Raw genomic sequence first — 17,967 nt, forward strand, 5'->3', positions numbered from 1 at the left:
TAATTAATCATAAGCCTGTAAGTATAATATACTGCATGGGATGATTTATATAAATAAATCATAAGCCTGTGAGTATATATTGAGTAAGAAGTTGTTTATTATTGAGTAGTCATGATGAGATGTGAGTTGATTGATGCTTGAAGTGATGTTGTACACTTCAATTCTTATGCAAAACAAAATTAAAATGTGCTTGAGTTGATTGTATTACTTTAAATCGTGCAATCCTTTCATTTACTCATACGAGCTTTGCAAAAAGCTTACCGGGTTTGTATTGTTGCAATCCCGGTACACTATTCAAACGGTGTAGCGGGTAATCCTGCAGGTCAGGAGAATCAGGACGGTGATCGTGCGGGTTAGAGAATTTGTTTTAGTTTTACAGCAATTGTAATTGTGAGGTGAGTTATGCTCATTTGAGTCTTACAATATAATTTGGTAAGAGTGTGCTGTAATAAACAAATTTGAGATTTGGTTTATGTAATATCGAGCGATGTGAGGTGTGGTTGTTTTGAGAAAAAATTCAGGTTGTATTTATGTGAGTTGTATTAATTCATGTTTCGGATTTGGATTTGTTATTCAAAATCCGGGGCGTGACAGTGGGGATACCCAAATCCCACCCTGTTGGGATCCCTGGTTACTTGAGGATTCACATCTTTCCCGCGTGTTTTAAGTTGGAAATAATCTAAATACGCGGCCTGCTTGTATGTTTCCCTAGGTTGATTAGGATATATAATCCAACTTTGATTAGGAGAAATATTCTTGATTTGCTTAATTAATTTTGTTTCCTTATTCTAGTTGGATTCTAATTTGAATATTATGCATATTTTCTCTATATATAAACACGTACCTAATTTGGGAGTCGCTGGTTTTAGAGTCCGATGGCTAGAAAGCACAGTATTGAATTGAGCGATAATGATATGAGGTATAGAAGTAAAAACAATCCCAGGTCGAACTATCGTCTTGAACGTGGCGATGAAATTAATTCCTCAGATTCTGATAGAGGATACTGTACAGAAAGAAAAGATTTTGATAGAAGATGTAGAGCAAGGCAACATGCTGGGATATGGGATGAGCATCATAGGAAGGAATCACGAAATAATGAGCAACATAGCAGTTCAAAACCACCTCATGGACGCTCCACATTGCTAGAGGGAAACCGAGACCGAAACCTGAATACTGATGTGTCAAGTTTGGGAAAGAGAGATGGAATTTATGTTCCGCCTTATAAGTTGGCCCGAAAGATGAAAGAGGTCGAAGATAAAAGTAGCATTGAGTATCAGAGGCTGACATGGGATGCCCTAAAAAAAAGCATCAATGTCGTAGTGAACAAGGTCAATGCTGCCAACATAAAGAATATAATCCCTGAGATCTTTTCAGAGAATCTCATTCGCGGTAGGGGCCTCTTCTGCCGATCCATTATGAAGTCACAGATGGCATCTCCGGGATTCACAGACGTATTTGCTTCCTTGGTTGCTGTTGTCAACACCAAGTTTCCTGAGGTCGGCCAGCTTATGTTGAGAAGAATTGTCCTGAAGCTTAAGATAGCATTCAAGCGGAACGACAAGCCACAGCTACTAGCTGCAGTTAAATTCATTGCTCATCTTGTAAACCAACAAGTGGCTCATGAGATTGTAGCATTGGAATTGCTAACTGTGCTGCTTGAAAACCCTACCGATGACAGTGTTGAAGTTTCTGTATGGTTTGTGACAGATTGTGGCTCAATGCTACAAGACCTTTCACCGAGAGGGCTGCGCGGAATCTTTGATCGGTTTTTGGGGATTCTTCATGAAGGAGAAATTGACAAACGAGTTCAGTTTTTGATTGAGGGCTTATTAGCTTTAAGGAAAGCCAAGTTTAATGGTTACCCAGCTGTTCGTCCAGAGTTGGACCTCGTGGAGCAAGAAGACCAGTTCACTCATGAGGTTTCTCTTCAAGATGAGATAGATCCAGAAGATAGCCTTAATCTCTTCAAGCCGGACCCTGATTTCCTTAAGAACGAGAAGCGCTACGAAGAAGTAAAGAAAACAATACTCGGTGATGAGTCTGAAGACGACGATGAGGTCAACGATGACGATGAATCTGAAGAAGAACAAGAGGAGGATGAGCAGCACATGCAAATAAGAGATGAGACAGACACAAATCTCATCAATCTTCGAAGGACGATATATCTGACCATCATGTGTAGTCTAGATTTTGAGGAAGCAGGTCATAAGCTTCTTCAGATTAAGCTCGAACCAGGCCAAGAGATGGAGCTATGCACTATGCTTTTAGAATGTTGCAGTCAGGAGAAAAACTACCGTCCTTTTTACTGTCTCTTGGGACAGCGGCTTTGCATGATCAACAGAATCTACCGGGAAAATTTTGAGAGATGTTTTGTACTGCAGTACTCGATGATCCACCAGTTTGAAACAAACAAGATTCGCAATGTTGCTTCATTTTACGCCCATTTACTCTCAACAGATGCTCTTCCATGGCATTGCATAGCCTATATGCGTCTAACCGAAAAGGACACCACTTCATCTTCTAGGATTTTTATCAAGATCCTTTTCCAGGAGTTGTCAAAGCAGCTTGGCACTCGTATGCTTAATGAGCGGCTCCATGATCCGGCCATGCGAGAAAGTAATGAGTCTATTTTGCCGAGGGATAATCCGAGGAACTCCCGGTTCGCCATAAATTTCTTCACACAAATAGGGCTTGGTCCTCTCACTGAGAACCTGCGTGAGTTCTATGATCACCTGCCACAGCTTATTAGGCAACAACAAAAAGCAGTGTTGGAGGAAGAATCTGAGAGCTCTGGTTCATCGGATTCGGAATCGGAATCATCAAGCTCTGATGATGAAAGCGAAAGTGATGGGGATGAAAGACGCAAGAATAAACGGAGGAGGAGAGATTAAGGAAATACAATACTGCCATGTAGTGCCCACAAGGCCACAACACAATGATATCCTGCAAAGCTGCAGTAGTACGTTAATAATGAGATAACTCTAATTATTAGTTTCTTTTTGAATGCTTTCTAGATGTTTTTTGTACAAGTTCAATAATTTCACCATAGGTTATAGTTTCTTTGATGACAAGCATAGGTTGTACCGTTGTAGTACGTTGATCTCTAGAACAGTAGAACTTATGCGTGGACTTTAGATGCAATGTTCATGTAGTCGATCATAGAAGTCTAGTAGTTAATCAGGTATTGAATAAGTTATTCTGTGAGGAATTAAGGAATTGTAACATTGGAAAACGTTACACAAACAATGATCTTGGCAGAAATTCCCAAGTTCTAAAAGATAATAAGTCTTTTAATCTTTACTCTGACCTAGCCGTCTCTGCTAGGGTTTCTCGGTGTAGGCTTCTTCACTGATAAAAATTCCAAATCTCACTTCTCTCCTTTAGACCTCTTCTTCGTTCGATGGCTGACATCCGTTTTGAGGCTGCGGAGGCAGAGTTACAGATGGATTCGAGCCTAGTGGCGTTGGGGGCTGCAAGGGCTGCAGCGTTTCAAGATGGGAACTGGTACATGGTGGGCCGTTTGTTGGCGCCGAAATCATGGTTGCCCGGCTTCAAGGGTACTATTTCCACGATCTGGAATATCAGATCAGGGCTGACCATTCAGGATGCAGGGGAGCGCTTTGTGTTCCAATTTGAGAATGCAGGTGTGCGCAACCGGATCTTGCGTGGAGGTCCCTGGTTTTATCGGAATACTATGCTGGTGGTGGGAGAATATGATGGCCTCAGTCCGGTGGAGGAGGTGCCCCTAAATCTGTTGGAGGCCTGGGTGGCTGTGAAGGGGCTTCCTTTTGCTCTGAGGAACAAGACGGCGCTGGCCATGGTGGGTGCCTCTTTGGGGATGATGGTTCGAGTGGATCAAAATGCTTTGAAGAGGAAAGAAGAAGAACAGCGCATCAAGGTGGTGTTTGATGTTCGGCGTCGGATCCGGGTCTGGAAGGTGTTTGAGTTCTCACCGGTGGTAAAACCGGAGTTAACCTTCATCTTCGAGAAGGTTAAGGGTTTTTGCCGCGACTGTGGCCTTTTTGTTCATGATGCCACTGGTTGTGACAAGCTCTTAATCCGCGAGAAGGAGGAAATCCAAGCTGGGCCGACGGCAGTAGCCATGGCCGGGTTATCGTTGACCTCGGGGACAGAGACTGGTTTTTTCTTGAAGGCCAAGTCTCTGAGGTTAAGCAACGCTGATCTGGAGGTTGGGTCGGGGTCTGTTGGACAAGGTGCAGTGGTGGTAGCTGGTGGGAAGGGCGATCATGCACCGTCGACAACTGTCGAGCTCCTGCCTTCCATGTTGTCTGGAATACCTAGGGTTTTGGAACCGGTGATCCACACCATGGGAACTTGAAGCTGAGGGTTCCAATGCTGGTTGCACCGAAGGAGATCGCCTCGGAGTCCGCGACTCTGATCCCTAGGTTATCTGCGACAGGTATTGAGGGTTCAAGAATGGAGTTTTCATCCATGCAACTGGTCCCGGCGGGGAGAAAGAGAAAGGCTGCATCTTACTTGGATCGCCTTGGGAAGAAGTACTTATCTTTCCCAGAGTCGAAGCTGGAGGTTGGGGAGAGTGTCTCTTTGATTGTCCAACACAAGAATGGCAAGCTGCTGGTCTCACCAAAGAAGAAGAAAGGTGGCCGTCCTAAGGGAAGCAAAAATAAGATTAAGAATGCAGATGAACAAGAAGTGAAGAAGATACGTAAGTATAAGCGTAGAGGGAGAATTTTGGATTTTGCTTCCTCAAGTGAAGCATTGGATACTGCCACTGTGGAGGAGCTGGGCACTATGCAGGTGGGGGAAGATGAGGTTGTGAAGGAGCTCCCTGTTATGGAGGGAGCGCTGGAAGGTGACACGTCACCTTCTAGGGCTAGTTTAATTTAATTTTGTTATGGGTCGCAAAAACCGGAGCCTTAGTTGAAACCATTTTATGTCTGCTTCGAGGTTTCTGGGTTTTTGTAAGAATAAAGGTGCGTGGACTTCCTAAAAGGTGGGTGTACTCGGGATTTGTTGGGGTTTTATTCTTCTAGAATAGGGTTTCAGGAGGTTCTAAGGAACGATTCTTTCTGTCGACCCCATAGGGGTGTTTCATTTTTGTACTGCTTGCTGAATATTAATGAAAGGGCTGACCTATTACCATAAAAAAAAAAAAAGGTATTGAATAATTAATATGACCAATATTGCATGACACCAATGCCTTTAAGTATCTAACACCACTCCTTAAACATATATATAGCATGATTCAAACTATGTTCGAAACTTCGAATCTTGTTCGTTTTTCTTTTCCTATATCATGATTATAATATAAGTTGCTAATATATCCAACTAGAAGCAATGATATATATATATATACAATATCATTATATGTAATACATTTAGTCTAATATTTGTAATCTTTATCTTTTAAAGATTTAAGTTATTAAATAAAAAAGATTGATATTCAGACGATTCAAATTATTTTTGAACACTAATATATTTGTCGATATCAATATGCAACACCTCGATGTAAAGATATAATACATTATCATTATACATAGTTAATTTACTTTGATATATTGATATATATATTACTGTTAATGGAAACTTAACAGGAAATTCAAAAACTTTGAAAAAACACGATGTCGGGACTGTCCTAAACTCTCAAATTCCGTGCCAGGACATTGAGACTTGATAGAGACAAAAAGTGTCCGAAATAAATCTCGTATTGGAAGTCGGACAAGTCCCACAAACTCCGCGCCTTCCATTTTGGGCAAAGTGTCAACTTCCATTTTAGGCACCCACCTCAAATCAAATCAAACTCACATTCTTTAGCGTACCCATTCTCTCCTCTTCTCCGATCAGCTTTTCGGGTTCCGCCGCCCAACCCGAAAACCCGGAGCACAAATCATGTCCCTCACCGCCGTCCAAGACACCCCTGAATCCGAATCAGAAGACGGACCCAATTCAGATCAGGGCGAGCCCAATGCCGCCTGGCCCAGCAGCTCGTTTCATTTCCGGTCGGGGACGCCGAGGAGCCGCCACTCCTCGCCGGGTCACTCGCCCCGACCCGGCACCGGCACCGGCCACACTAGGTTCGGCGACGCGGATTCCCAAACGACGTCGTTTTGGGGGGGACTGAGTGTGCAAAGGAGATCGGAGAAGAGGAAAGTGGAGAGGGCTTGGTATAGCAAAAAGAGAGTGAAAGGGATTGTGGGTGTGATTGGGTTGTTGGTTTTGTACTTTGTTATGAATTGGGTTATGCTTTTACGGCTACAAGACCACCGCCTTCATAGCAAGTCTTGGTTTTCCGGCAAATCTTCATCGTCTCCGGCGCCCATCTCGGTAAAGTTGCTTCCTTTGTAGTGGATTCGAGCTACATTTGTTGCATTAACATTGGTTTAGATAGGCAATGGCTTTTGTATTGGATTTGAGCTAGTTTCTTACTCTAAGTGTGGTAGATTGAGTTATAAGAACGAGATTAGTGGTTAGTGTTTGGGTAAAGCTGCTTCCTTTATAGGAAGTATTGCCTTGTATGAGGAATAGTTTGTGTTTGTTTTGAATTTGAGCTACATATGTCACTGAGGTATGATGGCTACTTTTCGATTCGGATAGAAAATGTGATTCTTAGATTCTGATTGAGATGAAAGAGAGAGAGGGTATCTATGTGGGAGGAAGGAGTGAGGGATTTGGGGTATGAGTGATCGGAGGAAGGATGAAAAAGTTTCCTTCTCTATGTTTGATTGAATGTGAAAAATCAAAACCAAAAATGAAAAAATTTGCTTTTTCATTTTGTTATGCTTGCAGGAAAAGTTGAAAAGATATGGTAAAGGGAAAAAGCCAGTGAAAGGTTACGAAAGAATGTTGGCTTTAGCTGCTCATGCCTTGGCAGAGGTACTCTCCTCTGGTTAACTGGAATATGAGTTTATTTAGCTGAGGCATTTATTCATGACATTGTTCTGACCTCTTGGTGTGGCTCTTTTGCCTGATTCTTTGATATGGTTTCAGGGACATAGTAAGCCCGAGCCAAAAGATTTGTGGCAGGAGCCATTTGTTCCTGCTTCTTCTTGGAAACCTTGTGCGGACCAACGCAGCTGGGAACCCAATGGTCTCTCTCTCTCTCTCTCTGGTTCATGCCTTTCTATATGGAAGCTTATGTGTTCATGCAAGTTCTTTTTCCATGTATTTGAAATTGTGTGCTAAAGATCAATAACTGGCTCTAATATCCACTTTATTGTAACTGTCTCTAATATCCATTTTTTTGTGATGTCTTATAGAGGGAAAGAATGGATATATAATGGTCACTGCAAATGGTGGGATGAACCAGCAGCGGGTTGCGGTAAGTGATGGTTGAGGCACTCATTCCTGTTTTAAGATTAACCTTCTGCCAAATTCCATGATTTTGTACCTAGTCATCAACTCATCACTGTGCTTTGAGTTCAATTTCAATTACTCAAGAGTTGTTTCTGTTTGGCTACAGGTTTGCAACATTGTTGTTATTGCACGATTACTCAATGCAACCCTGGTGGTCCCCAAATTTTTGTATAGTAGTATATGGAGGGATGTAAGGTGACCTATCTCTTCCTTCTTTTGCTCAAGTATTTTTCACTCTTTTTGTGCATATAGTTGGTGAAAGCTGCATTTAACTCTGCAACAAAATTTAAACGGGTTTAACTAGTAAGTTGGGGCTGCTCTAATAGTTATTTCCATAGTCATTTTTGGCCTGTTGATGATGGCTAATGGTACTGTTCATGTGCACATTAAGTACATTTTTTGGTCTGTAGGTATACAGGTTTGTAGGCCCAAATCCCTTTTTTGTGCTTCTCTTATTCAGGGCATCTCCAGTTGCATCAGTCTTTTTCTTTCCTTCATCCTTCTTTTTTTTTTTTTCTTCATGTTTCCTTAAGTGGCTCTTACGTGCATTCTGTGATGTTTAATTGCTTACCTTTCATCATTTACTTCTGATGTGAAGGAAGTCACCTTTGAATCTCATGTAACATATTTTATGATGTATAATTTCATAGTCAATTCAGCGATATCTATCAGGAGGATCATTTTATTAACTACTTGAGTCCTGATATTCGGATAGTGAAGGAACTCCCTAAGGAACTACAGTCATTAAATTTGGAAGCTATTGGTAGCCTTGTAAGTCCCTCTGCAAACTTATAGTTTCAGACCATTAAAGCAAATGTTTTAGTGATAAGTTGGATTTGTACTTATTGCTACATTTTGTTCCAGGTGACAGATGCAGACATCCCTAAAGAGGCAAAGCCAAGTTTTTACTTGAAAAACATTACCCCTATTCTACTTAAAAATGGGGTTGTACATTTTCTTGGATTTGGGAATCGATTGGCATTTGATCCAATACCATTTCAGTTGCAGGTACAGATTTAGCTTCTAACCGTATTCAAAGTGTTTATGGCTATTTATTTTGAATTCTCATACTATTTGTCACCCAGTCTCTTTTAATTGCAAGCCTACCAGTTTTGTTTTCACTCTTCCTAATTGGAGAATTTCATCTAGAGACTTCGATGCAGATGTAATTTTCATTCCCTGCAATTTGTTCCGAAGATACAAAAAATGGGTGCATTACTTCTTCAAAGGTTGCGTCACAGTGAAAGTCATGCTGGACCACTGGATCATTATCTGGTTGGTCCATATGCAGCACCAATCAAGAAAGAAAATGAAGGTCCTGCTAAGAAAGCTTCCAAGTATCTGGCTTTACACCTGAGGTTTGAAATTGACATGGTAGCCCATTCTTTGTGTGAATTTGGCGGAGGAGATGCGGAGCAAAAGGAGTTGGAAGCTTTTCGACAAATCCATTTCCCTGCATTGGTGCTTCTCCAGAATACTACAAGGTACTCATTTTAATATCATTTGGTTGGTTTCACCCTCCCCCAATTTCATGTTATAGTATTTTAGATTGAAAACTTCTCCTTTGATGCAAGGGTTTCTGTTCTAACCCTTAGAATCTGAATATCGTATAGTTTCTTTTTAGATGATCAATGCGTGTGTTCAAATCTCCCCACGAATATACGAGAAAGGACAGAGTTATTTAATATGCCAGGAATGCCCTTTCGTATGAGCTTGGTTTATGGTTAATAGAAGTTTTCTAATTGTTTCAGGCTACCTACTCCTGCAGTACTCAGGTCAGAAGGCTTGTGTCCTTTGTCGCCTGAAGAAGCAGTGCTTATGCTTGCTGCTCTTGGTTTCAAGCGTAAGACACATATATTTGTGGCAGGTTCACAAATATATGGAGGGAGATCAAGGATGATTGCTTTGACGAGCTTGTACCCTAAATTAGTGACTAAAGAAAACTTGCTTACACCCGCTGAACTTGAACCTTTCAAGAATTTTAAATCTCAGGTAATTAAATGCTTAAACACTTGCCAGTACTAGAGTTTCATTAATTATGAATGTTTTGATGTCATTTCTTTTCCATTACACTGTGTCTCTGTCTTTCTAATTGTAGATTGTTTGGTTGCAAGTGTTGTTTTGGGATGCTTGTCTGGAAACACAAGGTTGAATGCTTATTATGTTCATGAATGTTATCTCTTCTGTAGTTAGCAGCACTGGACTTCATAGCCTGCACTGCTGCCAATGCATTTGCCATGACTGATTCTGGAAGTCAATTATCATCCCTGGTAACTGGTTTTCGCATATACTATGGTGGAGGGATAACACCAACAATACGACCAAACAAACGGAGGCTTGCCAGCATTTTTTCAAAGAACTCCAGTATTGAATGGCGTGTGTTTGAGCAGAGAGTGAGGAAGGCAGTTAGACAAACCAAACATGTTCAGCCAAGACCCAGGGCAAGGAGTGTTTATCGGTATCCGCGGTGTGACGAGTGTATGTGTAATATGACATTAGTGATATAATTCTTGTAGCCATCATCGTATTGTTGGCAATTCAATTGTATTGTGTAAATTGAACCATTGTTCCAATCATCAATATAAATCATTTAATTTCACTCATAATTTGTGTTTTAGACTTTAGTTGAAGGAGGAGGACAATCCTGGATGTTCTTAAACATGGGTTATAGGTGAAATCAGACAAACCTTACTATCCTGCAGATTGGATGCTGGTATTTTCAAGGATCCATAACAGAAAGAATATGTTAAAGAATATCCCAGGTACCTCTATAAACAGAGTTCTGTTACAAGCTTTGCCCAGACTCCAGACAAAGGATACAGACCATCAGAATCATTCGGGAAGTCGATTTAGATACGCCATGACTGATTCAGGTCCTAACGAGCATCACCAGTAATCTAATCATGGATGCTTTCCTCTAAAACTACTAATAAGCAGCCATGCATTTATTCAGGATGAACCAAACCTATACAGAACTTTAGTTGACTTGAATTTAGATTTAATGGTGAAAAATAGTAAAGCTGTTGGATTTGCTCATTATTCTCCATCATTGGATTCAAATCCAAAGATTGTTGTGTTGACTTACAAAGCATGACTCATTAATATTATTCCGAACCACAAAACACGTGATAATAGTCTGCGACTGTACAATAATTTTTCGGTTATGTAACAGTGTTTGTTTGGCAGTATTCAACTTTCATTTCCAAAACAAGGCTTTTTTCAATTTTATTTTTTTATTTTTTTGAAACTTTCTTAATTTATTACACATTTCAAATCCTAAATATATACAACCAAACAATAGAAATTACAATTAATTTAATTTTAGATTGATGGAGTTAAAGATTTCATTGTTTATAAATTTCTACAAATTTCATAATTTTCTCATCCAAACGCACCCTAAATTTTAGTTGTTTAAGGAAAAGCCCAAATCAGATTGTTTTGAATTTAGTTTTGTAATTAACCCTAAATGATAAGGCCATATATATAGAACTTAATTATTTTTATTTAATTATTCTAGGTAAATTATAAAGTTATATAAGTAATGTACGGAAATTCTAAAAAAAGTTTGAATGTTATATTAACGTGATTGTCCAAAAGAAAATTGAATGTTATATAAAGTTGAAGTTTGCCCAACTTGATCTGACCAGTTCCTACCATATGTGGTACTCTTTCATCCAATTTAACATGTGATTCATACTTGGCCAGGCAAAGGTGGCACCAATGATTGTAGAGCAAAACAGGCCATGTTGCACTGGAGTTGGATACCAAATTGGAAGTGATAGCTTAAGCTTCATAGAGATTCTGCTTATGTTTCTTGGCCACCCCTGTTTGCTATTTGGTTCATCAAGTTCCTCATCATCACCAGGTCTTTGTTGGAAAAAGTGTGGCTTAGATTAGAGCCATTTGGAATCCCACATCAGAATGGTGAAGAGTCATTCTTGGATTATAAGGAATGGTACCACACACACTAATGCCAAGGTTTTTTGTATTAAAACCCTATACCCGTTCTGCACCGGATGGATAAAATGGGGGGAGTATCGGGATTATTGGATCCGTGTGTGTGAGACTCATTTGCCGCTTTCGCACAAAAATTGGTATTAGAGCCCAGGTTACGCTTGGGACTTGGTGTCTCATACGGTCGAGTTGCAATTTGGAGGAGCTCCTGTTTGGATTGGGATCACAAGATTTGGAATTGGATGCTTGTGGTCAAGGTGGAGCTATTGGAATTCGGATCATGAGACAATTGAAGATGGCTCGAATCACGCCAAGGTGGAGATTGTTGGAAAAAGTGTGGCTCATTTGCCGCTTAAGCACAACAGTCTTAACACAAATTAATATTCAAGTACTCAAATTTAAAGAACAGGGCATCTAGAAGTCTAGAACCATTTTGTATAATAACTCGATCAAAGTGAGGACATTCATCAGCACTACATGGAGCTCGAGGAATCAAAGAGATTGAAGATGAAGTTGGTGAGGCAGTTATATAGAGAGGGTAGCTGGAGGAGTACTCGATCGGTTAAGAACGAGAAGGTTCAGACAAGGCCATGATGATGAACAGTTATAACAATTAATCCATCTTCTAGTTCACAAACCAAAAGGAAAAAAAATGGCCCTCTAAAATTGTGGTTGGAAACCCAACTAGGCCTTTAGGCATAACCACCACTTTGTACACTCTGCCATTAATCCTCAACTATTAGATGAAAATTTTCAAAACACCATAGTCCATTCGATCAGTGATCATTGGAAAACCAAAACTCTAAGTGAATATATCTCTTAACTATTTCATCTCGGTCACACATGTTTAGCACCAGGGCAATACAAAACATGAAAAAATTTCAATTTCTTGAGACATTGCAAATCACCGAAAACTTCGTGCATAATGAACCAGCATTGCAAAGCTAAAACTCATAATGAAGATATCCTTAACAATTTCATCAGTCACAATACAGAACATGAAAATTTTCAATTTGTACCTCAAGTATGAGATTAAAGAGTTCAACCCTAGCAGCATCACGATGATCATTTTTGTAAAACGTTATTCAAGACTGTACTTCCCGAACGGTGGCAGTGATATCATTATGAGGAAAGGCCATTATCTCTGCACACATTACACGACAGTTAGCGCAAAGTTCACACAAACCAGAGAGAGCAACATTCGATCAATGTGTAACTCAAAATTACCTCTAAAGTTTTAAGCCTTTCCGAGTTTTAGCCTTCTTGTTAGGCTGGTTCTCGACATCAGTGGTTCCAGGCCTCTTGCCACCTGGAAGCGTTGATTCTTGTGACTCCATGGCCGACCTCAAATTTTGACAGGACCGGAGCTGAGCTCTGAGAGGTTTCCCCGCTTAAAAGTGTAGCCCAGGATTCTTATATTTCCCGCTTGAAGTGTACTTTAGCGGGATCCCCTGCTGTTGGGTGTGGGGCTTGAAATTTGGGCCTTTAGAGCATCAGAAACAATAAAGAAAATTAGGGTACAGAAGCAATTACTTTTTGTTCAAGATCCTCTTCGCTAGTTCACCCCCAGATCCTAGGGTTGCGAAAAACTCAACTTTTTCGTTTGAAGGCGGAGTGTCTTCATTATCTATAGAAACACGGTAAAGTTCATACTTCCGCAGCAAAGAAAATTTAAAAAATAAATGAATGAACAAATAATAAATCAACACAAACATTGTTAATTAAGAGATAAAGCACATATATATGTACGTCTCCATTATATCCAGCGATTAAGATCCCAAATTGACCCTCTCCGTATTGCTCCTTGGCTTTACGCAAGAACGGCCAGTATTTTTCAACGTATTCAACCATGTAATCTTCTGCTATCTTTGCTGCTTCCTTGGGTGTTGTTGGTTCCTGCGTGTGTTATTGTAGACATGCTACTTAATTAGTTGTTTTTCTAAGGAAAATTTTGGAGTAGGAGAAGTTGTTACTGAGTAACAATTAATTCTTTAGTTAATTATACAAATAAGAAAACGACATTATACTAAACAGTAAAAGATGAATAATAGGAATAAGAAAACGACGTTATACTAAACAGTAAAAAATGAGCACAATTCTTGCAACCAATGCAGCAACAAAATCGAACGTGATATTGAAGAAAGTAGCACAAAAAAAGTAGTGAAGCAAAGCATGAACAACTAATTCCTAAAGGACAATAATGTTCTATGCATGAACTTGGAAATGTATATGAAGCAAAGCATGAACTTGAAATGGACAATGTTCATAATACTTCATATAGTTGAACTGTTGAAGGGTCATGAATAGATGCATGCAGTAGCTAAAAATTCCAGAGCATCTAATTACCTGTTTTTTAACAGTTTTGAACATCTCATACCAGTCGTCAGCTAACCCTGTGAATGTGCATAGTATGCCGTGTACTGAAGATAATTCATAATAGTTTCTTGCGTTTTCGGAAACTGAAAATTTCACATGTGGAAGATATCATATTACAATAGAAACCTCATTTACAGTATGAAAAAAAAAAAAAAAAAAAAAAAAAAAAAAGATAAATAGTGTTTACTTATAAAGTTTCCATCGACTCGAGTTATTCTAGAAGCAACGACTAGAACTATGCCATCCTTGACAATAAACCCAAGACTAGTTGTCGCCACTTCTAGCTCCTCAGGTTCTGTACGTGACATCTCAATCGTTTTCAACGTAATCTGAAAAACAAAACCTGTGGATAAAAAGACAATAAATCAATATTATATAGTAAGAAAAATATAACTGATGCTTTTGGTCATCATATTGAAGACATCATATTGAAGATGTTAGGTGTGATATGATCAAGCTCATAGGAAGTGTATCCTTCTACGTTTCATCTTTTTTTCTAAGTGTTATGCTGCCTTCACCATCTGACTCTTAGAGGGCGGTTAGAGACTATGAAACTCTGCAAAATGAGTTTTCACATATCACGCACAATCTCCAAACATTTTGTCATAATTTGATCATGTGGTCTCAAAATGAGCCACTTTAAAGGATTGCATGGATTATTTTATCACAATGTCATAGTTAGTGCTTAACTGCTTAACTGAAGTTCCTCATTTAAACTTATATATATTTAGTTATTTACTAATAAAACTCTAATTGCAATTTTTTGAGTTCTTTGTTAGGCAGCCATCTCCCAAACGGATACAACAAAAGTGCTATTTGAATGGCTCTCCGAACAGTCAGTTCCTTGTTAGCTATAGCCACAAGTCTACGTGCTAAAGGGAAGATTGATCAACACTTAGAGGATTTGGAGCAGAAGGTGATTCAATATTATTAGGGGTAGGATGTTCGAATAAAACATCCAGAACTAGAAAGGAGAAAAACTCTTCTTCTTTTTTCTGTAATTTTTGAGCTATAACATTTTAAACAAACATTTTGTTGGTTCTGTCATGACAATCATATCTTCCACATTGATGTTGTATTTCATGAAATATGGTTGAAGCATATTTCTTCTGCGAAACCACACGACGAACAATATATTCCCCAACATATCCTATGGGATAAACAACTATCATATCAACCGGTTGAATAAGACATCCATAACTAGAAAGGAGAAAAACTCATTAGTTTTTTTCTATAACTTTTGAGTTGTAACATTTTAAATAAATATTTGTTGGTTCTATCATGACAACCATATCTTCCACATTGGTGTTGTACATCATGAAATGGTTGAAGCATCTTTCTTCTGCAAAACCACACGACGAACAATATATCCCCCAACATATCATATGGGATGAACGACCATCACATCAACCGGTTGAATAAGACATCTAGAACTAGAAAAGAAAAAAACTCATTATTTTTTTCTTCTGTAATTTTTGAGTTGTAACATTTTAAACAAACATTTATAACATCGATGTTTGAAAAAATCTCAACGATAAGCATTCTATCCTTTAAAGAGCTATTATACTATATAAAATCTCTCTGTCTTTCAACGGAAGTAACAAAATGTGGTCTGGAATTTCCTGACAATGTTAAGGAGATGGCCAAGTGGTATCCATAAAAAAGAGTAATCTGGATAAACATTATAGTTAAGATGTTAGATGTGATATGATCAAGCTTATTAAAAGTGTATCCTTTTACGTTTCCTTGTTCTTAAGTGTTATATGCTTATATGTTTGTTCTTACTGGAAATTTAATTGATCTAAGCTATCAATAGATTACATATCAACATTTCATCCCACAACTTTTCCTTCGCTAATCTAACTCTTAGGGGGTAGTAAGAGGCTATGAAAGTTTGCAAAATGAGTTTTCACATATCAAAAACATTTTCAATCATTTTCTGACAATTTGGTACAGCTCTCTCAAAACGAACCATTGTTTGATGACACTGTGGAGAAATGCACGGATTATATGACCACATTGTTGCGGTTAGTGCTCAATTGAAGTTCCTCATCTAAAACTATATACATTTACTAATTACTAATAAAACTCGGATTGAAAGTTTTTGGTTCTTTGTAATCAGTCATCTCTCAAGTGGATATTTGTCCACTTTTATTGAGGTGAATTTTTTTTTTTGATCAAATTTGAGACATACCAATAGTATGCTCCGTTCATAGATTAAGAAATAGTACAAAGACTACTCCAATAAGACACTTATGCTCTGAGTAGCCTATGCCAAATACAAACACCTCGCCTTGCAGGCAATCTATTCTACCTAGTCACACACGCCGAGCACGCAATTGTGGTACGCTAACAACTAAGTACTTCCACAAGACTCATAAAGGTATCTCTACCAGCATAGACAATAGGAACTAGGATCAACCTATCAAACAACTATTGGCTCCTTACCCTTTGATTGAGGTGAATTGACTCACCATAACTCCGTTAATTATGTTTTCTTACAAATATTCCTCTTCGTTTTTTTTTTGTGCCCGATTTTCCATTTTTTTTTTCAACCTCCATGACGTTTGATTCCTGATGCAAAAGAACTAACTGATCACAAACTTTCCTAATGCAAAATTCTTGAGATGAATTTCTTTTTTACGCATGCAAGCTTCTTCATGGAGGTTGCTTTTTTTTCCCCCCTTCTCTTATGTGCCAAAGGAGTGAATTAAAATGCTCAATTAATTAATTACATTCATGCGGATAAATGTTAGTAAACTTTCAATAAATACTACTCATATTAATAATGATGATGATGATGATGATGATGATGATGATAATAATAATAATAATAATAATAAATGTTTTTTTTTTGAAGCGCCCGCGAGCGAGAAAATATATTCATAAGCCAGAATAGGCTGTTACATACCATTCCGCTGCCATCAGACAGACAAGAAGATAGTGGTAGTACCCACAGTGGTACATAGAAATAGACCTACTCATTGTACAATTAAGTACGTAGAACATAATGGGAGCCCCCTTTGGTACTACGCCGGAGGCGCTAAAAGGATCCGGCCCTCCCAACCTAACTATTACCCAGTAATCTAGTCGTCTAGAGACCTCAATTGGTGTACAACTAGAGACACTGAGAATTAAGTCGACAAGACCAAAACCAATAGCTAAAGCTAGATGCACACAAGTGCCTAGACAGTCCCTGAAAATAGGGAATTATTGAAACAAAACTGACTTAACAAAATAAATAGGGTCTAGGTCAAACAACCCAGCCCAAAATCACAGCCCAACCCCAAGAAGGAAACCCCAGCTCAGGCCCAACAATGAAAGCTTGGCCCAAGCCCACCGTCCATCTGCAGCCTCCAATGGTCGACCACTGGCACCCGATACCAAATCCCGCCGCCGCAATCGGCACCAGCCCTCGCCACTGCCACTGACTCCAGCCTCGCTGCCGCACCGCAAGACCCGACCTCGCTGCCTCAACCCACGTCGAAGCCCAACCGAACCACGTCGAAACTAGTCGAAAGCTGCCCGATTCAGCATGTCGCCGCCACCGTCCAGCCCCTCCACCACGCTACCGATCATGGAGATCCAGGAGGTGCCTCAGCAACACTCGATCCGCGTTGCACCGCTGCCCACTGAGTCCAAGATTTCTTCCGGTGCTCGTCGCCAAAACCATCCAGCGCCAGACTTGAGCCGTAACTCCTCTCCGAGAAACTGCCGGGCCACTAGACACTAGTTTTCAAAATTCCCATCCGGCAGTCGCGTCAAGCAGGCGAGGCGAGCCAACGCCGCCCAAGCACGCCGCCGGACAAGAAGAAAGTTGCAACCCTAGACCAAGAGCGAGTCCGGGTTTTGTGGAGCACTAGATTAGACGTCTTGATGAGTCAATATGCTGAAATGTTTAATGTTTTAATACTGTTGGGAGTAATAATAATAATAAATGTTAGTAAACTTTCAATATATACTACTCATGTTATTATTATTATTTTAATAAACTTTCAAGTACTTATGTCCATCACTTGTTTAGCATTTTGAATTTGAAAATTTTAATGCGATGATCTTAGATGAAGATATGAAAATGGGTATATCTCATTTATAAGTTAGGATGTGTATAGAAATCATTTTTATTTATGATTTGTTGCATGTCCATAATAATAATTTTATATTAGGATAAATAATTTGATAAATTAGAAAAGAATAAAGGTCAAGTGAGAAAATTTGAAGATTCCAAAGGAAAAACTCGTTTCTTAAATATAACTTTTTATCATTCATAGACTATGGAGGTAAAATGGGACAGATTCTCAT

General features: G+C 39.2%; 2 protein-coding genes across 3 annotated transcripts; both read left to right on the top strand.

Moving 5' to 3' along the window:
- Positions 1-875: 875 nt before the first annotated feature.
- Positions 876-2,891, top strand: LOC133731471 (uncharacterized). Its single transcript, XM_062158834.1, has one exon. The coding sequence runs from the start codon at positions 876-878 to the stop codon at positions 2,889-2,891; it is 2,016 nt and encodes a 671-aa protein (XP_062014818.1).
- Positions 2,892-5,645: 2,754 nt separating this feature from the next.
- Positions 5,646-9,934, top strand: LOC133729949 (O-fucosyltransferase 2-like). Of its 2 annotated transcripts, none has more exons than XM_062157574.1 (10): positions 5,646-6,306; positions 6,769-6,855; positions 6,970-7,069; positions 7,239-7,300; positions 7,442-7,530; positions 7,986-8,106; positions 8,200-8,343; positions 8,485-8,819; positions 9,087-9,327; positions 9,434-9,571. In XM_062157574.1, the coding sequence occupies exons 1-10, from the start codon at positions 5,872-5,874 to the stop codon at positions 9,485-9,487; spliced, it is 1,668 nt and encodes a 555-aa protein (XP_062013558.1). In that variant the 5' UTR covers positions 5,646-5,871; the 3' UTR covers positions 9,488-9,571. The 2 variants fall into 2 exon arrangements, with proteins under 2 accessions (XP_062013558.1, XP_062013557.1); XM_062157573.1 differs by having other exon boundaries at positions 5,652-6,306; positions 9,525-9,934.
- Positions 9,935-17,967: the final 8,033 nt, after the last annotated feature.

Source organism: Rosa rugosa, chromosome 2, assembly GCF_958449725.1.
Source record: "Rosa rugosa chromosome 2, drRosRugo1.1, whole genome shotgun sequence".
Classification (NCBI taxonomy): domain Eukaryota; kingdom Viridiplantae; phylum Streptophyta; class Magnoliopsida; order Rosales; family Rosaceae; genus Rosa; species Rosa rugosa.

Coding starts and splice junctions, on each gene's coding strand:
- LOC133731471 (XM_062158834.1), top strand. CDS start 876: ATGGCTAGAAAGCACAGTATTGAATTGAGCGATAATGATATGAGGTAT.
- LOC133729949 (XM_062157573.1), top strand. CDS start 5,872: ATGTCCCTCACCGCCGTCCAAGACACCCCTGAATCCGAATCAGAAGAC. Junction 6,307..6,768: donor CGTCTCCGGCGCCCATCTCG/GTAAAGTTGCTT, acceptor TTATGCTTGCAG/GAAAAGTTGAAAAGATATGG. Junction 7,070..7,238: donor ACGCAGCTGGGAACCCAATG/GTCTCTCTCTCT, acceptor GATGTCTTATAG/AGGGAAAGAATGGATATATA.